Source organism: Cherax quadricarinatus, chromosome 52, assembly GCF_038502225.1.
Source record: "Cherax quadricarinatus isolate ZL_2023a chromosome 52, ASM3850222v1, whole genome shotgun sequence".
Lineage (NCBI taxonomy): Eukaryota > Metazoa > Arthropoda > Malacostraca > Decapoda > Parastacidae > Cherax > Cherax quadricarinatus.
This window is the reverse complement of record NC_091343.1, coordinates 12,521,434-12,547,221: the sequence shown is the minus strand read 5'-3', so window position 1 is coordinate 12,547,221 and position 25,788 is coordinate 12,521,434. Positions and strand designations below refer to the sequence as shown.

Sequence of the window (25,788 nt, the reverse complement as noted above, 5' to 3'; positions counted from 1 at the left end):
AGTTAAAACAAACAGACAATGAATATTTTCAATACAAAACAGGCTTATAAAATAAATAACTTCTCAATGATTGCTCAATGAAGCGACATTCTATTATTCAAATCAGCCCTTAATCAATTACTTTGTCAGTTTAGATATGAAACAATTAAAAAAGCATTTCAAATCAGTGAAAAAAAAAAACAGATTGCCTGACACGGAGGAAAAAGTGTTGGTTAAGTGTGAACAAATGTGCCACACTCAACTGTCATCTATATTCCATTATGATGGTCAAGCATAAATATTAATTACTATCATACAATTTATGTTAATAAAAATAATTATCATATTGATTAAACCAGCACATTATATACTACAATAATCAAGTGAGAAAAAATGTATACAGTATTTATTAGTATTAGAATTGAATTATATGCCATAAAACAATACTATTAATGTGCAATCATCATTTATTAAAGGTTTCTACCTTTCATAAATGTCTAAGAGCAGAATAGATGGCTCTAGACCTGATAAGAGAGAGGCAATTATATAAATCATTGAACAAAAGACGGATATCTTAAAGAAGAGAAAGCATAGCTATTGTGTGGCAAGCTAGTTGTGAGTGTGTATGATAATTATCAGAGCACAATTACTGACATACAGCAAAAAGATAAGAATACAGAGCATATTTTTCTTTGGCAGCTCAGGATATTGTAGCTTCAAGTAAATGCATAAGGAAGACACTGATAGCAATCAAATACCAAAACATGGAATATACTACGCATTGGTAGTTCACTCAACAGTGTACTGCTGTTGTGGGAAAAGTAATGACAATCTGAAAGCTGCAGTTGAGAAATTAGCTTTTATATTAATCATAAATGATTCTGAAGGGGAACAATGGCTAACATAAAAAATGAAATAATCTGCTATGTTGTCTAAATATAAACAGCCTTGTAAAATATTGTATTGTACCTAATGAAGCACTAAGCCCATGTGGGTCATTCACACACAGAGTGGTTGAAGCTCGCTTCTCTGTCCGCTAATTGAGGCCTGATCTTTGACCAGCAAAGGACACTGAGATATGTTCTGCAAGTGTGGAGGAAATTCTGGGTGACAATAACAGTGTTTATAAGCAAAAACAAATGATATACACAAACTATAAAGATCATGTCAATAAGTATATACAAATGACTTGTACAACTAATGATTATGAGCTGGATGCATGTTATCTGGAGTTAAGGCTGGTCAATGACATTATTAAATGAAAACATCAGTAAAAATAGAGAACAAGTTATTCTGCCTATCTACATGAAAATTTTGTTGATTTTTATCCAATAAAGTGTAATGCACAGTAGGTTATATTTCATATAGTATAAGTAAATAAAATTTATACCTAGGCTGTTATGCACAGACATCTTTTTACTTTCATAAAAAGTTTATAACTGTGCAAATATGAACTATACTATACTGTACTATATTGTGTAAAAACACTTCAACAATAGATTTCATTACCTGGGTTACTGCCACAATATGTTTTGCCATATCAATGAAAGTCAGTGAAGACAACATTTTTTTTTATCTCAGTAGTTTTACCTCATTTTTGATGTATAAACTTTTGGTGTAGTTGTAATTCTTTATTTTTTCTTTACAGACAATAATCTTTGGTAATGTGCATGGTTATTTGGTGGGATTTGTATTTTTGGGGTAAAAACTGGCTAATAAATTTTAAGTTAAAAAACGGAAACAGTGACCCATAATACCCAATTGTTTATTATGCAGTGTACAGTACTTATGCCCTCAGTTGTTTCTTATCAAATGCACTGATTTTTGGAATAGTTTATAGTTATTTGATGGAATGTAGTGAATTTATGTTTTTGAGTGCAAATCTGTCAAGAAATGTGGAACCTAATTTTCTGAGCTAGTAATATGGAATTATTTTTTTTATAATACTTTATAATCAAATTGGATGGCCTATATCAAAATGTTGAACTCAAAATAATGTTCTAGGGAACTAGCCCCCCCAAAAAAAATAATGTGACACAAAATATGATGAGCTAAGAGATTATAATTAATTACAATACACCACTTTAAAAAGTTTAAGGCATCATTTTGTGTTTTTATTTTAACTATTAATATTACTGTATATTTTAAAATTGAATAGGGATAAGAGTAAGATGACAAAAAAAAAAAAAAAAAAAAAAAAAGAAATGATAAATAATTTAATACTGATACTGAAAGCTGGATTGGTAGGTGCTGAGTGCTGGGTCAGTTTATAGTGGTACTGAGAGCTGTGCTAGTTGATAGGAGAGCTGAGAGCTAGGTTGGATAGGGATAAGCCAGCAGTAAACTCATCGCTGGCTGGAGCTTATCAATGCAACATTTTCAGAGGTTTACCATGAGCAATTCAAATTTGGTTTGGTATGCACGTACTAGCAAAAGAAAGAAATTTTAAAGAATTTTATTGCCAGCTTCATTTTAAGTGAATTTATTAGCCATTTTTACACAATATCTTCTAAACTATTATTAAGTAATTGACTCATGGAATCGTAATAGCACGATTGCAAGCAAATCACAGAACTGGTAAGGTATGAACTCAAGGCGGGTGTGTCCTAAAACTCACAGGCCAGTGCACTAACCAGCTTCATAACAACATTTAGAGGCAAGAGTGGGTCAGATGATAACAAAGCACATGAAATTACTCTACTGACTCTGTAGAAATTATTTCTGAGGACTGTTACAATCCAAACCAAGTGTTTAATGCTGATGAGACAGCACTACATTGGAAGTGTGCTAGGTGAAGAACTTACATTGGCAAGCAAGAAAAAATTGGACCTAATTTCAAAGCTAAATCTTGCTTCTTTACACAAATGCAACAGGTGATTTCAAGTGCAAACTTATGCTAATTTTTTTATGGAGAGTCCTTGTGCTTTAAAAGGCAAAGACAAAACCTATGTGCCTTATTATTCAGTAGTCTAACATAGTAGTATGAATGACTGATGCCTTATCTGCTGAATGGTTCAAATCATTAATCGGCAAGTCAAGATGTACAATAAATGACCAGAAAATACCTTGCATCCTAAGCTCTTCTCGTTCTTGATAATTAGATTAGTCATTTTTCAATTGTACAGCCTATGGACTTTAATATGAAGGTTGGGTTTTTATTGCTCAATATGACACCTTTGATACAGCCACTGGATTCAGGAATTATTAAAACATTCAAGTGCCTCTATACACACAATAGAATGAAAAACTCACTGCAGCACTGAATAAGAGCATAAATTCAACATTGCAGATGCTCTTATGCACATAAAAATGTCACAGGTTAAAATGCCTGAATCAACCATAAATGCAGGGTGGAGTGAACTATGGTCTTCTGTGGTAAGGAATTTCTCTAGTTTTTCCTCAGTATGGGTCAGGTCCAGGAAATTATAGCACTGGAAAAGACTGAGAGATGTGACGGCTTTGAAAATATACACAAAGAAACATAAATGAACAAGAAGCTTAATTCCCAGAAAAGAGAGAGGCAGATAAAAGAAAAGGATAAAGAAAAAGAACCTAGAGATAAATAATTAACAATGCAAAAGTTACGTATGCAATTCCATGTTATAGGTAAAGTTGCAGACTTTTTCACTAATGGACTCTGACATGTCTAGAAGCATTGCTCTGAAACAGCCTTCTCAAGAGCTCTATTAAGTATTGTATTGCAGAATACATGAGCCTCCCATTATAACCATTAACTATTGACAACACTGCTTCCACATTAATACAGGAACCACAGCTATTCATCTCAGCCCAGTAAGATTACATTAACCCTTTCTACACACTTCCATGTCAACAAGTAATATTAACTAGAATGTAAGATAGGCTATTAGTAATTTGTACATATTTAAAAACTTTCACAAATTTTGAGGTGACTGGAACCTAACCCCACTTTTTCCATGTTTTTCACTTCACATAACACTACTTTTTTATAAGGCATCAACTTTTAGGAACATAACCTGCACTTTATGAGAGGGTTTTCTGTATGTATATATGTATATGCTCTCCTATATGCTCACCTATAATATGGTTGCAGGGGTTGAATCTTGGCTCTTGGCCCTGCCTCTTCCCTAGCCACTACTGGGTTCTCTCCTGGTTTATAAAGCCTTGCCATATGCATGCATGCATGAATATATATGTTGCTGACCTTTTCAAGCACTGCTCTGAAGCAAGGTCTGGTGCCATACTTCCTGCATTTCAGCCATATAAAGTACTGCAGGCAACACTTTTTTATGTATCAGATTCCTAATTAATGTATAACCAGATCAATATTCAGATCTCTTGCTTCCTGTAAGATTATGTATCAGTTTTCAGAGTTAGAGTAACGCTGTAGCAACTGAGTGTGGCATGTGTCACAGACTCTGACTGGTCGTGCTGATGATGGAAGAGGCATAGTGTTATCACTGCAACTGTGACAAAATATGTTACCACAATGTCGACAATGATGCCTACGGCGGGAGATACTAAATTCTTTTTCACAAAGGCGACAGTTGGTGGCTTCTTTGTCAGGCGCCCACTGAGCATCACGCAGGGACTTGCTAACATCCCGAAGGTCGGCCATCTTTAGTTTAGATTCTGAAAGATGGGCTCCTAGCTCTTCGAGAGTTCTTTCCTGGTTTTCTACAGTAGAAATTAGTTGCATGTGAGCCCCTTTCAGGATGTTGTATTCCTACAATGAAATGAAACTGAATATATTTTTTATATGGCAGCATAAATTTTCACAAATAGATGTGTTTGCTGTAAATTAATATAAATTAAGAACTTTTAAGAAATACAATAGTATTTTGTTTAAAATCAGAATAAATCAATAACTATATGTATATGTTTAGAGGAGACTTTATAGTAAAATACTGAAAAATACTATTGTTGATGGAAAAAAAAAGATACATAAAGCAAAAGGAGACCTTTTATTGTCCCAACACACCAACAAGAATCTTTATCAAGTACAGGATATATGCAAAACAATGACATGCATATACTGTTCAAGAGATAGATGCATCAGGTGTAGGAGAAATGGCATCAAGTGCCAGGTCAACCACAGTGAGGTATACTACACTTGAGGTCAGGTGAGGTTAGGAGAGGTCTGCACTGGAGAGGTCAGATCCTGTTGTTATGCTTCTTCTGCTGGTCCAATTATTATAATTAGAAGTCTGCTGGTCCAAAAATTGTTTCTGCAAAAGCTTTTGCCAGAAGGAACCTTCCTGTTTTGTGTTATGGTATTAGTGATGTAAATGGCTACATTTTCTAAACACTGTTATCTATCTCTGTTTTTCTTCTGGTATAATATATGCACTCATTTCCAGTTCATGAGCCGTCTGTGTGTGTTGCGGTGCATCACGCATGTATTCATGATGCCATCTACTCTGCAGGTTTATTTATACTCCTGAAATGGGTGTCTAAATCTCTGGCTGTTCAATTATGTATACAAGATCATATATATATGTCATACATTGTATGCTGTAAATAGCCATTGTGTTCTTACTGAGGAAGGGTGACCTAGTGAATTATATGTAATAGTCTTTGTAGTGAGGACTGAGATGCCCATGTCAGTTGTTCAGAGTAATTGGTGTTTAAATTTGAGGTTTATCCAGTGGGTTGAATCAGTTGGTGATTAGTAGTGGATTTCTCTTTTGGACTGGTGAAAATGCTAAGAGCTTTATTCCTGCAAAAGAGGATAACATGTTGGAGAACTTCAAGGCCGAAAAGGCTCTCAGTGAAGTTTGGTTTATCAATAAGGTACTCAGTGCTATAGATCCTGAGAGCATGTAAAATGAAACCTATAATCACGCTTCATTTCTCTCTCTAGTCACAGTGAGAGCAAAGTGAATTTAATTGTCTTTACTGATGAGTTTTCTAAAGAATTATATTTGAGGGGATCATTATCTCTGATGAGGACAGCCAGATAATGCAAAGAGCTGTCCTGCTGTTCTTCGTCTTTAAATATAAACTGAATAACTCTTTGATGTTCCTCGTGTCCATCTCACACTTTGCAAAAACTCAATGCACATAAAAGGCCCTAAAATCTGGAACTCATTACCTGTAAATATAAAAGAAACACTACCTGTTTATAAATTCAAGTCTCTTCTCAAAGATCACTTACTCACCCAAAACCAAATAAATACTGAATAACTGAACCTTATTAATTGTATATCTTAAATGTTTCTCACAATTATATCACATAAATGTTAAACCTAAAACCCAATCTAACTTTATTATTTTTTAAATACACTACCTAACAGAATACTCCATTCTACTGAATGTACAACAATGCATACAACCATATGACCTGTCTTTGTAATACTCACTTGTGCTTTATAGTAATCTGTTTACATTAAAGTTTTATCACCGATGTCATCATTGCTTAGTTCATCTTAAGTTAATTTTAAGCCAGCCCGTAATGCTATGCATAGTATAAGTGGCTTTGGCATACTGCTCTTTTCTGTATTTTTTGTACCTCTGTATGTGTGCACAAATTTTTAAATAAATAAATTAAATAAATAAAGTGAATTTAATTGTCTTTACTGATGAGTTTTCTAAAGAATTATATTTGAGGGGATCATTATCTCTGATGAGGACAGCCAGATAATGCAAAGAGCTGTCCTGCTGTTCTTCGTCTTTAAATATAAACTGAATAGAAGATCCAACATAACAGAGGTTGAAGGCTGAAACGTCTCGGTAGTATGACCAATACAGCATTGACTTACCTAAGCCATGTAATGTAACAAGGAATGACATTGGTTAGTTGGTCAATCTCAAGATGTTCAAGATAAAAGCTTGCCAATACTTTGCTGAGTTGGGAACCCACAGCCATCTCTCTGCTTTTCTTTGTGACAAAACGAACACAAATATCTAAGCAAGTTTCGTCCATTTTAGCATTTCATGTAATAATAATGTGGAGGGCCTATGGCATACTGAGCAAAAACATTAGCCACCAGCAGTCAAGTTTTTCTGCTCTCAATAAATTTAATCGAGCCTAATATACATCTCATTTCTTTGCTAGATACTCTCACAGCGGCTAACAATAACAACAGCATCAACAATACTGCATCTTTCTGGCACTTTTTAACACTTCTCTCACCGTGTCAGCAACAACAACAATTAGAGCAGTTGGTCATGTGTGCTTCTGTTCAGCATAGAAGAGAGTAAGGTGATGAGGGTATCAAATGATTTAGATAAAGAAAAATTGGATATCAGATTGGAGAGGAGGAGTATGGAAGAAGTGAATGTTTTCAGATACTATTTGGGAGTTGACGTGTCAGCGGATGGATGTATGAAGGATGAGGTTAACCATAGAATTGATGAAGGAAAAAAGGTGAGCGGTGCATTGAGGTATATCTTTCTTCTTTCTTTCAACACACCGGCCACCGAGGCGGGGTGGCCCAAAAGGAAAACAAAAGTTTCTCCTTTTACATTTAGTAATATATACAGGAGAAGGGGTTACTAGCCCCTTGCTCCCAGCATTTTAGTCGCCTCTTACAACAAGCATGGCTTACGGAGGAAGAATTCTGTTCCACTTCCCCATGGAGGTAAGAGGAAATAAACAAGAACAAGAACTAGAAAGAAAACAGAAGAAAACCCAGAAGGGTGTGTATATAGTATATGCTTGTACATGTATGTGTAGTATGGCCTAAGTGTAAGTAGAAGTAGGAAGACGTACCTGAAATCTTGCATGTGTACGAGACAGAAAAAAAAAGACACCAGCAATCCTACCATCGTGTAAAACAATTACAGGCTTCCGTTTTACACTCGCTTGGCAGGACGGTAGTACCTCCCTGGGCGGTTGCTGTCTACCAACCTACTATCTAGGTATATGTGGTATATGAGGTATATGTGGAGACAAAAAACATTATCCATGGAGACAAAGAAGGGAATGTATGAAAGTATAGTGGTACCAACACTCTTATATGGGTGTGAAGCTTGGGTTGTAAATGCTGCAGCGAGGAGGTGGTGATGTCCTGTCTAAGGGCAATGTGTGGTGTAAATATCATGCAGAGAATTCGGAGTGTGAAAATTAGAAGGTGTGGAGTTAATAAAAGTATTAGTCAGAGGGCTGAAGAGGGGTTGTTGAGGTGGTTCAGTCATTCAGAGAGAATGGATCAAAGTAGAATGACATGGAGAGCATATAAATCTGTAGGGGAAGGAAGGCGGGGTAGGGGTTGTCCTCGAAAAGGTTGGAGGGAGGGGGTAAAGGAGGTTTTGTGGGCGGGGGCTTGGACTTCCAGCAAGCATGCATGAGTGTGGTAGATAGGAGTGAATGGAGACAAATGGTATTTGGGACCTGATGAGCTGTTGGAGTGTGAGCAGGGTAATGTTTAGTTAAGGGAATCAGGGAAACTGGTTATTTTTATATAGCCGGACTTGAGTACTGAAAATGGGAAGTACAATGCCTACACTTTAAAGGAGGTGTTTGGGATATTGGCAGCTTGGAGAGATATGTTGTATATCTTTATATGTATATGCTTCTAAACTGTTGTGTTCTGGGCACCTCTGCAAAAACATTGATTATGTATGAGTGAGGTGTAAGTGTTGAATGATGAAAGTATTTTTTTTTGGGGGGGGGGGGGATTTTTTCTTTATTTTTGGGTCACCCTGCCTCGGTGGGAGACGGCCAGCTTGTTAAGAAAAAAAAAAAAAAAAAAAAAAAAAAAAAAAAAAAAAAAAAAAAACTTTAAATATCCTCAAAAGAAAAAAGGCTGAAGGTCACACACAGTTCAATTAGGTTGATGTAGTCTTGCATGGGAAGGGAACAATCAAGGTCTGTGACGGTGGAATTCTGGAGAAAGGTGATTACTTGGTTTAGCCCCTTCAGGGTCCAGACTCCAGATCTGAAACTTGTCCACAGGGTTCAAAAATGTTCAATTTTTTTTTTATTTTCTTATGAAATGGTAGAGAATTTTTTTCTGAAGACAATAAAACAAAAAGTATGAAATTTGATGGAAAACTGACGAAATTACGCTATGGTGAATTTTGCTGTGTCAGCGATATTTACACATTGGCGAGTTTTCTCACTTTGACCCCTATTTTAAGCCAATTACATTGTTCCAGTCAACCAAATCCTTAGCTATTTCACTAGTATCCCTTCTATTTTATTTACTGCACACAAGAAACTGCCCAATCAACTATTTCAACTACCCAATAAAGTGATCAGAAATTGGTAATTTGGCCAATTTCACAAAGTTTAAAATATTCTAATTTCAAAATAGGGTCTGGAATAAACAATGCAGACATTCCTGGCACTAAAATAACATTTACTCTGTTCATTAGTTACATTTCCAGGCTTTACACATGAATTCCATTTTGATTATTTATTCACATAAAGAATTCTTATTCACACTGTTATGCAATATTGTATTAATTATATAAATAATATCAGCACATTTGTGAATGCATATTAGACCCACCAAATGATGTGTATTGGATGCAAGATGTGTTTTATTTCCTCTTGAACACTGGCAAAAAACGAACATTTCCGCTACTCTGAGCTCAATTTCAAGCTATTTTCAGTAATAAAACAAAAAAAAAATCTTTATTTCTATAATATTTCTTCCATTCTATCAAATGAAACCAAGAAACCAGGAATACAACCATAAAAACCACACAAAAATACACAGCAAAGTTGCAGTTTTCATCCAAAAACATGGTCGCAGTTTTTTTTCTTGTGCACTGCGTGCTGCAGGATTTTTTATATGGTTCACACTTACCACAAAGGTGTGTTCTCTCATATCTAGACCCAAGTTTACCACTCACAGCTTATCTGATTGAGCTGAGCTTATGGTGTAGATCTACGGCACTGACCCTAGCTTCAAAGCTGTAGAATCATGGCACTGACCCTCAAAAAGGTTATCAGAGACTTACATGAGCAGGAAAGTGATGTCCAGACTAGCATGAGGGACTGATAGTGCCTAAAAGCTTAGAATGATGTTTAGCCAGAAGATCAGCTAGTTATTGAGGCACACTGCCAATAGCAGGGGTAATAGGACATAGTGATACATGTAAATTGTGAATTATTTGGCAATTCATTAGTGTGTGTGGGTCTAGGTTTGGTAAGTAGGTAAAAAAGGTTATTTTCCTTGCAAGTCTTTTAGAAAATTTGTCTGCTTCTAGTGTCTAGTGAGGAAAGTTTTGTTTTCCTAATTTAGGCTTTATTCTGTAGCAGTCTCATAGGTACCTACATCTCAAGAGTAAATCAAGTAGCTTCTCCTGGTAGTAGTTATTAGGCATCACAACTCCTCCATCTTTGTTTGCTCTTGTATAACCTTCGCTGATATTTTTGGCTAGGTTGCATAAAGCATTAATAATCACTTGGGTAGTGCTGGAGTGGTGGTTTCCTGAAGAAACCACCAGGTTAGGAAATCTGAGTCAGAGTGTCTCTGGCAGTGGCAGCACTAGAGGGAGAGTCCCCAAATAAACAATGGTTCTTCAAGGCATCTTTCCTAGCCCTCCTTCCAACCAGATAGCCACCCCTAAGCCATTCCCCAGTACAGAAATTCTGGCACTGCCCATTGTCTCTGGTTCTTTGTGATGAAATAAATATATTGCCCTGGTTTCTTAATGTCCATGGAGACCTTAAATCTCAGGATGAGGGCCTTTGTCTCAGTGATGGAGAGTTGGTGGTTAAGCAAACTGACAATGATGTCTGCTCTTTCAGTGTTTCTTAATGTGCTGTTGTCATAATGTTCTGAGAAGATATATGTTTATTTTTCTGGAGCTTGTTATGAAATACTCATCTCCAATGACTCAGTGTATTCCTAACATCAGAAGGCGAGTTTCCAATGACAATAAACCTCAGAAAAAAAACTCAAATGTCAGAACACTCTGTAACAACAGCTACAAAGCATCAGTGGAATAGCAGATATCATCCTCAATTTGTTTAACCCTTTGACTGTTTCAGGCCCCTCTCTGAAACTGTCATTCTATGTCGCTCAATTTTTGAAAAAAAAAAAAATTATTTTTTCTTATGAAATGATAGAGAATCTTTTCCCGATGGTAATGACACCAAAAGTTCGAAATTTGGTCGAAAACTCGTGGAATTATGCTCCCGCGAAGTTAGCGGTCTCGGCGACATACGCGTATCGGCGATTTCGCCGACTTTGAGCCCAATTTTCAGCCAATTCCGTTGTTCCAGTTGACCAAACTCATAGCTATTTCTTTAGAACTCCATTTTATCTATCAGCTGAGTACAAGAAACCTCCCATTTACTAATTTGGACTACCCAATATGGTGGTCAGAAATTGGCAATTTGGCCAATTTCACGCAAAATAAAAAAGATGCCAATTTCAAAATAGGGTCCAGAATAAACAAGGTAGACATTCGTGGCACTAAAATAACATATGCTCTGTTCATTAGTCACATCTCTAGGCCCCTCTTATATTATTATTGCTTTCTATTTTGATTTTTTATTCATACAAAAAAATACAAAATTTACTGTTATGCAGACGACTGCATTATTGTAAAAATGGTATAAATAATATCAGTGCACTAGTGAAAGAATATTAGACTCCCCAGTTGACGTGTATTGGACGTGTGGTGTGATTTATTTACTCTTGAACATTGGTAAAAATCGAACATTTCCGCTACTTTGAGCTCAGTTTCAAGGTCGTTTTCATCGTAAAAGTAATTAAAATCATCTCTATTTCTGTAATATGTTTTCCATTTTATCACCTAAGACCATGAAAACGCAAATACAACAATAAATACTATACGAAAATACACCTCAAAGTCGGCGTTTTATTCCAAAAAAACGATCAGAGTTTTTTTTTTCTCATTACGCAATGTGTGCTGCAGGATTTTTTTTATGTGGTGCACAGTGACCACACAGACCCATTCTCTCACATGTGGGCCTACCAGCTTTCTCCCACTTGATTTGAAGCCGCTAGAATTATTGAGTATATATACGTCAGAAACATTGGCTCGTAAGACGTATTTATACGTCGAAAACAGTCAAAGGGTTAACCACCAAATCTATAATATTGAAAAATGGCCCTGAGTGTACAATTAAACTTCTCCATGGGCATTCAGAAGCCAGGGCAACATGTTGATTTCCTCACACGTAACAGACACTAACTCTCATTTCCTAAAAGAATACATTCCGGAAATCCTAACCAATGCCTTTCATGAAACCATCACCACAGTACTATTCAAATAACCTGGCTAAAAATATCAACAAAAGGATTGCAATAGAAGAAAAAGATGGATCTGAGATCCAGATACCTGTGGGACTACCACAGTACAACATTAAAACAAGGATACCAAAACTTTCCTTACCAGAGCAAGGCAAATTATCTTTTTTTTTTTTTTTCAACAAGTCGGCCGTCTCCCACCGAGGCAGGGTGACCCAAAAAAGAAAGAAAATCCCCAAAAAAGAAAATACTTTCATCATCATTCAACACTTTCACCACACTCACAAATTATCACTGCTTTTGCAGAGGTGCTCAGAATACAACAGTTTAGAAGCATATACGTATAAAGATACACAACATATCCCTCCAAACTGCCAATATCCCAAACCCCTCCTTTAAAGTGCAGGCATTGTACTCCCCATTTCCAGGACTCAAGTCCGACTATATGAAAATAGCCGGTTTCCCTGAATCCCTTCACTAAATATTACCCTGCTCACACTCCAACAGATCGTCAGGTCCCAAGTACCATTCGTCTCCATTCACTCCTATCTAACACACTCACACACGCTTGCTGGAAGTCCAAGCCCCTCGCCCACAAAACCTCCTTTACCCCCTCTCTCCAACCCTTTCGAGGACGACCCCCTACCCCTCCTTCCTTCTCCTATAGATTTATATGCTTTCCATGTCATTCTACTTTGATCCATTCTCTCTAAATGACCAAACCACCTCAACAACCCCTCTTCTGCCCTCTGACTAATGCTTTTATTAACTTCACACCTTTTCCTAATTTTCACACTCCGAATTTTCTGCATAATATTTACACCACACATTGCCCTTAGACAGGACATCTCCACTGCCTCCAACCGTCTCCTCGCTGTTGCATTTACCACCCAAGCTTCACATCCATATAAGTGTTGGTACTACTATACTTTCATACATTCCCTTCTTTGCCTCCATAGATAACGTTTTTTGACTCCACATATACCTCAATGCACCACTCACCTTTTTTCCCCTCATCAATTCTATGATTAACCTCATCCTTCATAAGTCCATCCGCCGACACATCAACCCCCAAGTATCTGAAAACATTCACTTCTTCCATATTCCTCCTCCTCAATTTGATATCCAATTCTCTTAAGGATGTCAAAAGAAAAAAGCTTTGCTACCTTCTTCCCACAAACAGTAAGACCAACACTTATTTATCACTTGCAAAAAACTACAAACCTTACTATCTTTGGTACTGGCAGTGTGTCTCAATGACTAGCTGGTCTTCTGGCAATACACCTTTCTAAGCTTCTAGACACTACCAGTCCCACACACCAAAACATTCAAATATCCCCACTCATCTGGGTAACTCCATCAAAAACAGGAAACTTGCTGATATGGACATCACTTCCTTGTTAACTCAGGTACCCACTGAATGCATAATGACCTTGAAATGAAATACTGTTCACTTATATGCTTCAGTGAAAACACTTGATCTATATATCCTCTACCTTTCCTAAAACTTCCTTGTTCATCTGCAATCCTGCTCTCCATCTTACCCTTAATTCTTTCAATAATAACTCGTCATACACTTTACCTAGTATACTCAATAGGCTTTTCCCCCTATAATTCTTACACTATCTTTATACAAAGGGACTATGCATGCTTTCTCCCATTCCCTAGGTACCCTCCCCGTTTCATACATTTATGGAACAAATGCACCAACCACTCTAAACTATATCCCACCTGCTTTCAATATTTCTGTTTTTACATCAATCCGAGCTACTTTACCCCCATTCATTTTATTTATAAGGTGATGTTTTGCATATTTCCTGTACTGATAGTGTCCTAATAGGTGAAATGCCATAATAATAAAAGATCCCCTTTTGTTATACACAGCTTTTTCCACTGCTTGTTGGCTCACAGTCATACTCTTACTACATGTTATTTTGATGGTGTACCTCTTGCTGCTTCCTAAGTTCTGCAATTTTCTGTTGACATTCAGCATTAATTTCCCGGTCTTTTACAAGAGCCTCTTGCAAGGACTGTCGCCATTCTCTCTCTATTTTAAGGTCTGTTTCTATGGTGGAAGAATAGAGTTCGCCATCTGATATCTGAAAAAAATTAGGCAAACATTCATCTTCATCATTACTGCCCAATTTTAAAGGTTATATTAATGAAAAAACACGATAATATTACAGGAAAGATCAAGTTGTGCAAGGAGTACTTGACTCTGGCTATCTCACTCATACAGGATGAGGCTCTTGGAGCAGTGAGAGAATGGACCTAGTAGCGACTTGCGGAGAGCCAGAGCCAGGTGCAATGACTTGACCCCTGCAATCACAAATAGGTGAGTACAAACAGACGAGTACCATCTCACTGAATAAGCCATCAAGTGAGGTCCCCAGATCTGCCCAGGTACTCTTTACACAACTTGTTATCTTCATGAAACAGTACAGATTTTTCCCTAGTTTTATGTGAATTTGCACTAATGCAATATCCCATTTTTATCGGTAATTTCATGTGTGGAATACATTCTCTGTATGTGTACTGAAGATTTCTTATTATGCAGAATTGTGGTGATGGCCTTTTCGAGTTTAGTGCAATTGACTTGAACCTAGTATGCAACTACTGCATAAAGTAAGGGACATCTGCATTATACAAATCTCATTGCAAGAGAAAATCAAGCTTATGAAATCTCGTTGCGTAAGCAGAAACTTACGAACTGTAATCATCTTTGAGCCACTCTTATTTGACAGCTAAGAGTACTTACCAGTAACTTTCTTGGCATTACTGATGAAGAATCTTTATGTAGGTGAATGAATCACTGCTTTAGCTCTTTCACTGTCAGGATCCCCAAAATTAATATTACTCTTAGTGTCCCCTTTTTTTTATGAAAAGGTAGAGAATCTTTTTCTGGAGGTAATGACACCAAAAGCACGAAAATTAAAGGAAAACTTATGGAATTAAACAGGCGCAAATTTAGTGACCTTGGTTCAATTTGCACATCTGTGATTTCACCCACTTTAAGTACTATTTTAAGCCAATTCCACTATTTCACTAGTATGCATTCCATTCTTTTGATTGAGCACAAGCAACTGCCCATTCAGCTATTACAAGTACCCTATAAAGTCCACAGAAGCCAATAATTTGTAAAATTTTACACAAAATTACAAAATACCAATTTAAAAAATAGTCCAAAATAAACAATGTAGACATTCCTGGCACTAAAACATTTCCCCTATTCATTAATCATGTCCCAAGGCCTTTCCTATATTACACTTGCCTTCAATATTGAATTCATAATTACACCAAAATAGAAGATTTACTCTTATTTCTCAGATAATAAAATATAACCAGGAATGATCGGTCATAGTTTACTGTGAATTAGACCTATCAAAAAACAAGAAACCGATCAGGGGGTGTAGGGAGGCCTTACCTGTCCTCAGGAAAATCAGCAAAAGTTGAATATTTCCACTACGATCTCAATTTCAATTTTTTCCCATCACGCAGTGTGGAGAAGGACTTTTTTTTTGTACTGTACACTCTCACCTCATGAACCAATTCTCTCATACCTAGGCCAAAATTTACCATTTACAGTTTATCTGAGTGAGCTGAGCTCATGACATAGAACTACATGAGGGACCCTGTTCTCAACAACGTAGTTCTACATGGTAGCCACTGAAAGGGTTAGTCCACCTGCCTTAGGAATCAGAAATTAATCAGACAAATTATTAAAACAAAGTTTGAGTATCTCTCTATATAAAACTCTCCTGTTCGTGAAATATGACTCATAAATCCAAGATACAATCTGATTTCCACTTCTCTAATAGATGATGGAACTTAATTGTGTTTAACAACTTGCTCATAAAATCAAATATTCTATGTTTTAGTTGACCAATATTTGCCTTTGCTTTTATTGCATCTTAATTTTTTAGCTTGCTCATTAAGAAACAGTTTATTTTTTCCTTTTTATTCACATTACAATGCCATTTCACATACAGATAGGGTGACCCAAAGGTGGAAACACATTGTAAATGGTCCAAACGTATGTTCACTACCCCAGTGCCCGAATATTTTGAAAAATACAAAAAACTTTTTTTTTTAAAAAAAAAAAAAAAAAAAAAAAAAAAAAAAAAAAAAAATTAAGGATTATTGAATAAAAAAAAAAAATTTAGAGTCAGTACTTACCGAGATATGAGGCCGCAAAGTTGGCACTTGGGGATCACCTGGCGGCAACATGGGGCGCTGCCGCTTGCAAAAGTGTTGCTGATATACCTTTTTTCTATTTTTCATGTTCTGATAATTACAATTTATAGTTGTTCTTGTCATTTCATAACCAATCTTTGCTCTGGCACTAGTATTAAGTACTGAAATTGTACTCAAATTGTCATTTTTGGAGATGTGGAAGTAGAGGAGGGAGGAGGAAGGAGGAGGAAGGAGGGAGGGAGGAGGGAGGGAGGAGGGAGGGAGGGAGGAGGGAGGGAGGAGGGAGGGAGGAGGGAGGGAGGAGGGAGGGAGGAGGGAGGGAGGAGGGAGGGAGGAGGGAGGGAGGGAGGAGGGAGGGAGGAGGGAGGGAGGAGGGAGGGAGGAGGGAGGGAGAAGGGAGGGAGAAGGGAGGGAGGGAGGGAGGGAGGGGAGGGAGGGAGGGAGGGAGGGATGGAGGGAGGGAGGGAGGGAGGGAGGGAGGGAGGGAGGGAGGGAGGGAGGGAGGGGAGGGAGGGAGGGAGGGGAGGGAGGGAGGGGAGGGAGGGAGGGAGGGAGGGAGGGAGGGAGGGAGGGAGGGAGGGAGGAGGGAGGGAGGGAGGGAGGGAGGAGGGAGGGAGGAGGGAGGGAGGGAGGGAGGAAGGAGGGAGGGAGGAGGAGGAGGAGGAAATAATAATAAAATAATAAGTTGCCTTGAAGCATGAAAAACAAAGTCCACCCCTGACAGTGATGTGATAAGATGAGATAACATCTGATAAGAGCTTACATTTGATGAGCATACACGAGGGTGCAGCAAATAAAAGAAAACATTAGAGGTGACTTTTGATGAGCATCGCCCTCCTTTCCTCCTTTGTTGTCGCTGGTACACAAACATGTCTGTCTATTTGTCTGTCTGTCAAGCTCCCTATCTGTCTATCCGTCTAGCTGTCTCAGAGAGAGCCACAAGACTGCGTCATCACCTTTACTCACATCTTCAAGCAGAGTATAGCACTTTGTCTGGATTTTTTGGGTTATCCTAGGTAATTTATACTATACGTGTACTGTGGACCCCCGCATAACGATCACCTCCGAATGCGACCAATTATGTAAGTGTATTTATGTAAGTGCGTTTGTACGTGTATGTTTGGGGGTCTGAAATGGACTAATCTACTTCACAATATTCCTTATGGGAACAAATTCGGTCAGTACTGGCACCTGAACATACTTCTGGAGTGAAAAAAATATCGTTAACCGGGGGTCCACTGTATTTATGTGTGCCTGTGAGACAGAGACAGACAGGTAGAAAGAGATAGACAGAGACAGACAGAGATAGACAGGGATAGACAGCAATAGATAGAGACAAAGATAGACAAAGACAGAGACACAGACAGACAAACGGAGATAGAGCCAGCAGCCGGCCAGCCACACAGCTGGCCAGCCAGCTAGCCAGCCAATCAGTCAGCCAGTCATCCAGCCAGGCAGGCAGGCAGCCAGCCAGCCAGAATTGTTTCTCTTGACTTAGGGCATAGATTATACGACATTCTGAAAGGGTGTTGCACAAATATTGCACATGGGTTATTATCGAGGTTTTTTGATATTTCCTTGACCACTTGTGGCCACATCCACCTCAAAGCCACTAAACTCAGGGTCAAAATTACTTCTTAAAATGGGAGTGTTAATACTACATGACATCAGTGAATCTAAGGTGTTTGCTGCGCTGTTTGCTCTAGCTGGCGCTCATTTGAACTGGTGATCCCACAAGGTACTAAGTGGTCCCAGATTTTTTTAATGCCACGCACACTTAGTGTTAGGACCCATTCTATGCAGACAAGGCATCTCAGGCCAATTGTGCCAAATTTGAAGGCAGGAAAAATAAAACGTATATACAGTGGACCCCCGCATAACGATGGCATCACATAGCGATTATTTCGCATACCGCTTACTTTAATTGCAAAAATTTTGCCTCACATACCGCTTAAAAACCCGCTTACCGATTTTCGTCCGAGACGCGTCCAATGTGCGGCCTGAGCCACGCTCACATGTTCTGCCGGTGGTATTGTTTACCAGCCAGCCTCCGCGGTAACATCCAAGCATACAATCGGAATATTTCGTATTATTACAGTGTTTTCGGTGCTTTTTCTGGAAAATAAGTGACCATGGGCCCCAACAAAGCTTCTAGTGCCAACCCTACAGCAATAAGGGTGAGAATTACAATAGAGATGAAGAAAAAGATCATTGATAAGTATGAAAGTGGAGTGCATGTCTCCGAGCTGGCCAGGTTGTATAATAAACCCCAATCAACCATCGCTACTATTGGTGGTACAGCTGCTGCTGCTGCTGCACTGTCAGCTGCTGCTGTAGCACCGTTGTTGGTGTGGCTTATTGAGAATACCAAGAAACAATTAACCCCAGAGGATTTGCCACCCAGGATAACCCAAAAAAGTCAGTGTCATCGAAGACTGTCTAACTTATTTCCATTGGGGTCCTTAATCTTGTCTCCCAGGATGCAACCCACACAAGTCGACTAACACCCAGGTGAACAGGGAAAAATGCCTGGAACTAGTGCTCATATTGGTGAATTTAAAGCCAGCAAAGGTTGGTTTGAGAGATTTAAGAATCGTAGTGGCATACACAGTGTGATAAGGCCTGTTCTGGAAGAAAATGCCAAACAGGACCTACAGTACTCAGGAGGAAAAGGCACTCCCAGGACACAGTGTCTCATCCGTCATTGCTGCATCTTCAATAAAGGTAAGTGTCATTTATTCTTCATTTAGTAGACTAGTACATGCACAATATATACTGTGCATGTACTACTCTACTATTGTGCATGTATCCTTCTCTTTGTGTGTGGGAAAATGTATATTTCATGTGGTAAAATTTTTTTTTTCATACTTTTGGGTGTCTTGCACGGATTAATTTGATTTCCATTATTTCTTATGGGGAAAATTCATTCACATAGCGATTATTTCGCATAACAATTACCCCTCTTGCACGGATTAAAATCGTTAACCGGGGGTCCACTGTATATGTTTGGGGCACTAGCGTAAAAACGTATATATCTGTTTGGACCATTTGCACTACACTGCTCTTCTTCAGAACTCACATTTGGCTAACTACCAGTAGTTTCCTTCTAGCTTTTTATAGATGTTATCCTGTTTACACTCCAACAGCACCTTATATCCTGAAAACTACTTAATCTCCACTCTTTCATCAAATGCATTTTATAGTGATGAAAATGTTTCCCAGAAACATCCACAAATTTTCAGTGTGGGTGGTAGTTAATTTTTTTTTTTTTTTTTTTTTTTTTGCTCTGGAAGTGAGTCTGATGCTTCTAGTTCAAATGCATCCATGTCTGTAGATAAATATACAAATCTCTTAAAAGAAACATCCCAAGACAAGCTTGTCTGTGTTATTTTTATTGAGGAAAGGAAGTTGTTTTTATAAGCTTATGGAAGGAGTAATAGGGGGTTACTATTGTTATCAGATATGCAATTACTGTAAGGATTTCCACAACATTGAAGAATCACAGTGTGCACATGCTGAATCATACTTATGAGCTCAAGTACATAATCTGACTTCTACATGAACGTAACTGTATATCTGAGGTTATCCCTTATTTCTGGTATTTGAAACTTCAGGATACGGAGCTTAGGGTAACTTCACCATATAAGTAATCATTATACAGAGTAAAACCAAATAGGTGGGTGTGTACTTAGATGAGGAGGTAAGGTTCCTCTTCTAACAGAAAATGACTGAGCTCAATGAAAGTGACTGGGTTTAATAATGTTCGATGGTTCCCATGCCAGATGGGATCATGAAAATATGTATCAAGTATTGAAAGAAGTCATTGCTGCAACACAAGTGGATAAGTACTCTTTACTCTGAACAACATCACCAAAAGATAGAGAAAAGGGGAGAAGAGGTAATGCCCAATTTGCCAGTAAATTAAATTTACTCGAGGGTTACGTCGATACTAAATTACATTGACCATGTGGGTGAACAGAATTTCAGCCATCTTCCTTTAAAATGGGCTGTGGCACTGTCTTGCTACACTTTTCGAGACTAGTTAAGTGCCTGTTGCTATAATGCCTGGTGTATAATATAACAAGAGGGTTGGACTGGTTAGAACTGTACCAGATGACTTGTTAGTATTCAGCAATACATGAAAGAAGGATGTGGAAAGGCTGGATAAATTATACCAGTGAGTTCAGCGAGTGAGAATGACAATGAATGTGGTCAGATTCACATAATAGTTTTGCAGTAAGGGGCAGATAACCCCAGTAGTAACCAAGGAAGAGACTGTGGTAAGCTTCCTTGTGTCACAGCACCAGAAAACATTTCCTAGGAATTTCAGGACATTACAGATATTTTTACCCTAATCTCTTGAAGGTTACCAGATCACCCATTCCTCACTAGCTCTAAGGCAATATTCGAATGGAGTGGCAAGTGTTAAAAGAAAAAAAGAAATTGAAAGGGGAAAGCAGGTATTAAGCAGTTCTCCAATGCTGATTTTTATTTTTTCAACAAGTCGGTAGTCTCCCACTGAGACAGGGTGACCCAAAAAGAAAGAAAATCCCAAAAAAGAAAACACTTTCACCTCACTCATACATAATCACTGTTTTTGCAGAGGTGCCCAAATACAACAGTTTAGAAGTATATATGTATAAAGATATACAACATATCCCCCCAAACTGCCAATATCCCAAACCCCTCCTTTAAAGTGCAGGCACTGTACTTCCCATTTCCAGTACTCAAGTCCGGCTATATAAAAATAACCGGTTTCCCTGAATCCCTTCACTAAATATTACCCTAAAGTACGGCACTTTTTTTTTTGGTTGTGCATAGATCCAAGTGATGAAGGAACAGTCAACAAATATCTTACTTCTTAGCCAAGTTATAGAAACATCAGCACAATTATGTATTTGTTATGAGTCTAATATTGGTGCTGGCACTAGAATAATTCAGTGCATCTCTCTCCCTCACTGCTGTGTATACTAGCCATAATATATTATAATCATGGGGAAGTACCAAACCCATAAGGGTCATATAGCACCTAGGAAATGGATTGCAATCTAGGTTTGACCTGAAGAGGACAACAGCTCCACTTCTTTGGATCAAGAGCTCATCAACAGCATCAAGGAACCCTCCTTGAAGGACAAGAGAGATCATAATCCACTGAGATATGTTAACCCAGATGCAAAATAACAAATCTATAAATAAAATGTTGTCCAAGTGAAAAGAGCTGTTATGGGTTTTAGTACAAGGAGGATTGAAATATTACTCAGTGGTGTTGGGCCCAAAGACTCACCAAGCTGTCTGCTGTGCTGGACTGTCTCAAGCTACCTGGGACACATCAACAAGAAGTTGAGCAGACAGCAATTATGTTTACCAAAATATAGGTGTCTCTCTTCCTACTCTCTCCTCTTATTTCCTTTCTAATGTCCTACTCCATAGATCTACAGTACCAAACTTCGCACATGGCATCATGGGTGAGCACAGGACCAATAGTGTCAAATAAACTAAATTATAGCTATCATCTTTAACCTTTGTACTACTGTACATAAAATCATTACTTACAACATGGTCATGATTAAAAAAATATCATAGAGTAATATAGTACTGAAATATGTAAGGATATTTGTACTAACACTCTTATATGGGTGTGAAGCATGGGTAACCGGTTAGCTGGGCTTGAGTCCTGGAAATGGGAAGTACAATGCCTGCACTTTAACCCTTTCAGGGTTCATCCCATAGATCTACAGCTTTGAAGCCAGGGTCCAAATCGTAGATCTACGCCATGAGCTCAGCTCAGATAACATATGAGTAGTAAATTTGGGCCGAGATATGAGAGAATACATCTATGTGGAAAGTGTGCACCACATAAAACAAATCCTGCAGCACACAGTGCATAATGAGAGAAAAAAACTGCCACCGTAATTTTGGATTAAAGCAGCGACTTTGCAGTTTTTTTCGTAAATTTTTTACAGTTGTTTTCACAATTTCTTCATGTCAATTAATAGAATAGACGATATATTACAGAAACTGAGATAATTTTGATTGGTTTTAGCACTGAAAATGGCTTGAAACTGAGCTCAAATTTTTGTCAATGTTCAGGAGTAAACAAATGACATCACAAGTCTAATAAGCTTCAGCTGGTGGGTCTAATATACGTTCACAAATGTGTTGATATTATTTACACAATTATTACAACATTGCATAACAGTAAATTTTCTATTTTATTGGAGTGAATAAAAATTCATTATGTGAATAAAAAATCAAAATGGAATTCATTTGTAAAGCCTGAAAATGTAACTAATGAACAGGGGAAATGTTAGTTCAGTGCCATGAATGCCTGCATTATTTATTCTGGACCCTATTTTGAAATTGGAATATTTTGAACTTTGTGTAAAATTGGTCAAATTACCAATTTCCGATCACTTTACTGGGTAGTTGAAACAGTTGACTGGGCAATTTCTTGTGCTCAATAGATAAAACAGAAGTAATACTAGCAAAATAGATAAGAATTTGGTCAACTGGAATAATGTAATTGACCTAAAATGGGAGTCAAAGTTGGCAAAATTGGTGATGCATAAATATCACTGACGATCCAAAATTCACGAGCATAATTTCGTCAATTTTCCATCAAATTTCATAATTTTTGTTTTATTACCTTTAGAAGATTCTCTACCATTTCATAAGAAAAAATATTTTTTTCTTTTTTTTTTTTAAATTCTTGGACCCTGGCTGTCACTTTGAGATTTGGCCTCTGGACCTTCAAAGGGTTAGAGGAGGGGTTTGGGATATTAGAAGTTTGGAGGGACATCTAAGCTGTCAAATTTCAGTGCCTTTGCAAAAGCAGTGATTAGGTGTGAGTGATAGTGTAAGTGCTGAATGATGATGAAAGTTGTTTCTTTCTTTTTGGGTTTTTCTTTCTTTTTGAGTCACTCTGTCTTGGTTGGGAAACAGCCGGCGTGTTAAAAAAAAAATCTTGTAGTAATTGTAATAATCATTCATTGAAGAACAGATGCTGCAATATCAAAGTCATCTTTGTTGTCATTATGCAAGCCAAAGAAAGAAGGGAATGCATGAAAGTATAATGGTACCAACACTCGTATATGGGTGTGAAGCTTGGGTTGTAAATGCTGCAGCGAGGAGGCGGCTAGAGGCAGTGGAGCTGTCCTGTCTAAGGGCAATGTGTGGTGTAAATACGTATTATGCAGAGAATTCGGAGTGTGGAAAATAGGAGGAGGTGTGGCTTTACTAAAAGTATTAGTCAGAGGGCTGAAGAGGGGTTGCTGAGGTGGTTTGGTCATTTAGAGAGAATGGATCAAAGTAGAATCACTTGGATAGAGTATAAATCTGTGGGGAAAGGAAGGCAGGGTAGGGGTTGACCTTGAAAAGGTTAGAGGGAGGGAGTAAAGGAGGTTTTGTGGGTGAGGGGCTTGGACTTCCAGTGTGTGTGAGTGTATTAGGTAGGAGTGAATGGAGACGAATGGTTTTTGGGACCTGACGAGCTGTTGGAGTGTGAGCAGGGTAATATTTAGTGAAGGGATTTAGGTAAATTTAGGTAGTAGGTAGGTAGACAGCAACCGCCCAGGGAGGTACTACCATCCTGCCAAGTGAGTGTAAAACGAAAGCCTGTAATTGTTTTACATGATGGTAGGATTGCTGGTGTCTTTTTGTTTTCTGTCTCATGAACATGCAAGGTTTCAGGTACATCTTGCTACTTCTACTTACACTTAGGTCACACTACACATACATGTACAAGCATATAGTATATACACACCCCTCTGGGTTTTCTGCTATTTTCTTTCTAGTTCTTGTTCTTGTTTATTTCCTTTTATCTCCATGGGGAAGTGGAACAGAATTCTTCCTCTCTAAGCCATGCGTGTTGTAAGAGGCAACTAAAATGCCGGGAGCAAGGGGCTAGTAACCCCTTCTCCTGTATAAATTACTAAATTTGAAAAGAGAAACTTTTGTTTTTCTTTTTGGGCCACCCTGCCTCGGTGGGATACGACTGGTTTGTTGAAAGAAGATTGATAGATTTAGGGAAACCGGTTAGCTGAACTTGAGTCCTGGAAATGGGAAATGCAATGCCTGCACTTTAAAGGAGGGGTTTGGGATACCGACAGTTTGGAGGGACTTCTAAACTGTCATGTCTGAGGGCCTCAGCAATGACAGTGATTATGTATGAGTGAGGTGAAAGTGTTGAATGGTGATGAAAGTATTTTCTTCTCAGGGATTTTTTTTCTTTCTTTTTGGGTCACCCTGTCTCACTGGGAGATGTCTGACTTGCTAAATAAAAAAAAAAAAAAATAAGAACATGGAAATAACACTGATACTAAGCTGGAATGTTGAGTTTGCAGTATATGAATATAACTGTCTTCTATGTGGTTCTCAGTTGTCAGTTACACTGTCAACACATACTTTATGGAAAGACATTATTTGGTGAAAATAACACTCCTTTCACCTTGACAATAGTCAAATTTTAACTATGAAAAGTAAAACCTAATAATACACTATGAAGCTACCTTTCCATCATTACATCTCTATGTTATAGACAACTGGGTCCCTCAGGTAGATCTATATTTTGGCCTATATATGAGAGTGGGTCTGTGTGGTGAGTGCACAGTTTAAAAAAATAATCCTGCCCCATGTAGCGCATGATGAAAAATCAAAACTCTGACCTTATTTGATTAAAAATAGCAACTTTGAGATGTTTGCTAGGATTTTTTTTTTTTATGATTTTATTGGTTTCAGAACTGGAAGTAGCTTGAAAATGGACTAAAAATAGCTGAAATAACTGATTTTTGCCAATTTCCCTGAGGACAGGTAAGGCCCCACTACACCTCCCAGTGTTTTATAGATTTTTACTAGGTAGTATAGGGGTAAGTATTCCTGCCTGTCATGTGGGATTCATTTCCCCATGGGGTAGGAAACTTTTGGACTTTTCATGGACTGGGCTTTAAGAGCATTAGCCCCTGGAACACCCTCCAGATATAGTTATACTATAAACCATGACCAATCATTCCTGGCTATATTTTTTTTATCCAAGAAATATGGTAAATCTTCAATTTTTTGTAATAAATTCAAAATGTATGGCAAGTGTAATATAGGAGAGCCTTGGTGATGCAATAAATGAACAGAGGAAATATTGTTTTAGCGCCTGGAATGTCTACGGTGTTTGTTTTGGACTATTTTTTAATTGGTACTTTTTAATTTTGTGTAAAACTTGGCAAATTACCGACTTCTGTGTACTTTATAGGTTAGTTCTGATAGTTGAATGGGTGGTTTTTGTGTTCAATTGATGGAACAGAAGGCATACTAGCAAAAGAGGTTAGAATTTCATCAAAATGAGTAATGGGATCAGCTTTAAACAGGACTCAAATTGGGAGAAATTTCCAATGCATATATTGCACCTAGACCTTCAACTTCAAGCCTGAGTAATTCTGCAAGTTTTCCATCAAATTTTGTATATTAGTGT

The 25,788-nt window shown here is 37.9% G+C and overlaps 1 protein-coding gene across 11 annotated transcripts in view; it reads right to left on the bottom strand.

The window, feature by feature from the left end:
• Nucleotides 1-428: 428 nt before the first annotated feature.
• LOC128696806 (RUN and FYVE domain-containing protein 2) overlaps nt 429-25,788 on the bottom strand; it is a 149,361-nt gene continuing 124,001 nt past the window's right edge. For 9 of the 11 annotated variants that reach the window (XM_070096067.1, XM_070096068.1, XM_070096064.1 and 6 more), the window contains 2 exons: nt 14,081-14,233; nt 4,211-4,684 (listed from right to left, as the gene is read on the bottom strand). In XM_070096067.1, coding sequence (XP_069952168.1) covers nt 4,319-4,684; nt 14,081-14,233 — 519 coding nt within the window. In that variant the 3' untranslated portion in view covers nt 4,211-4,318. Of the gene's footprint in view, nt 3,411-4,210; nt 4,701-14,080; nt 14,234-25,788 lie in introns of those variants that run through there. The other 2 variants (XM_070096065.1, XM_070096069.1) reach the window with 2 other exon arrangements.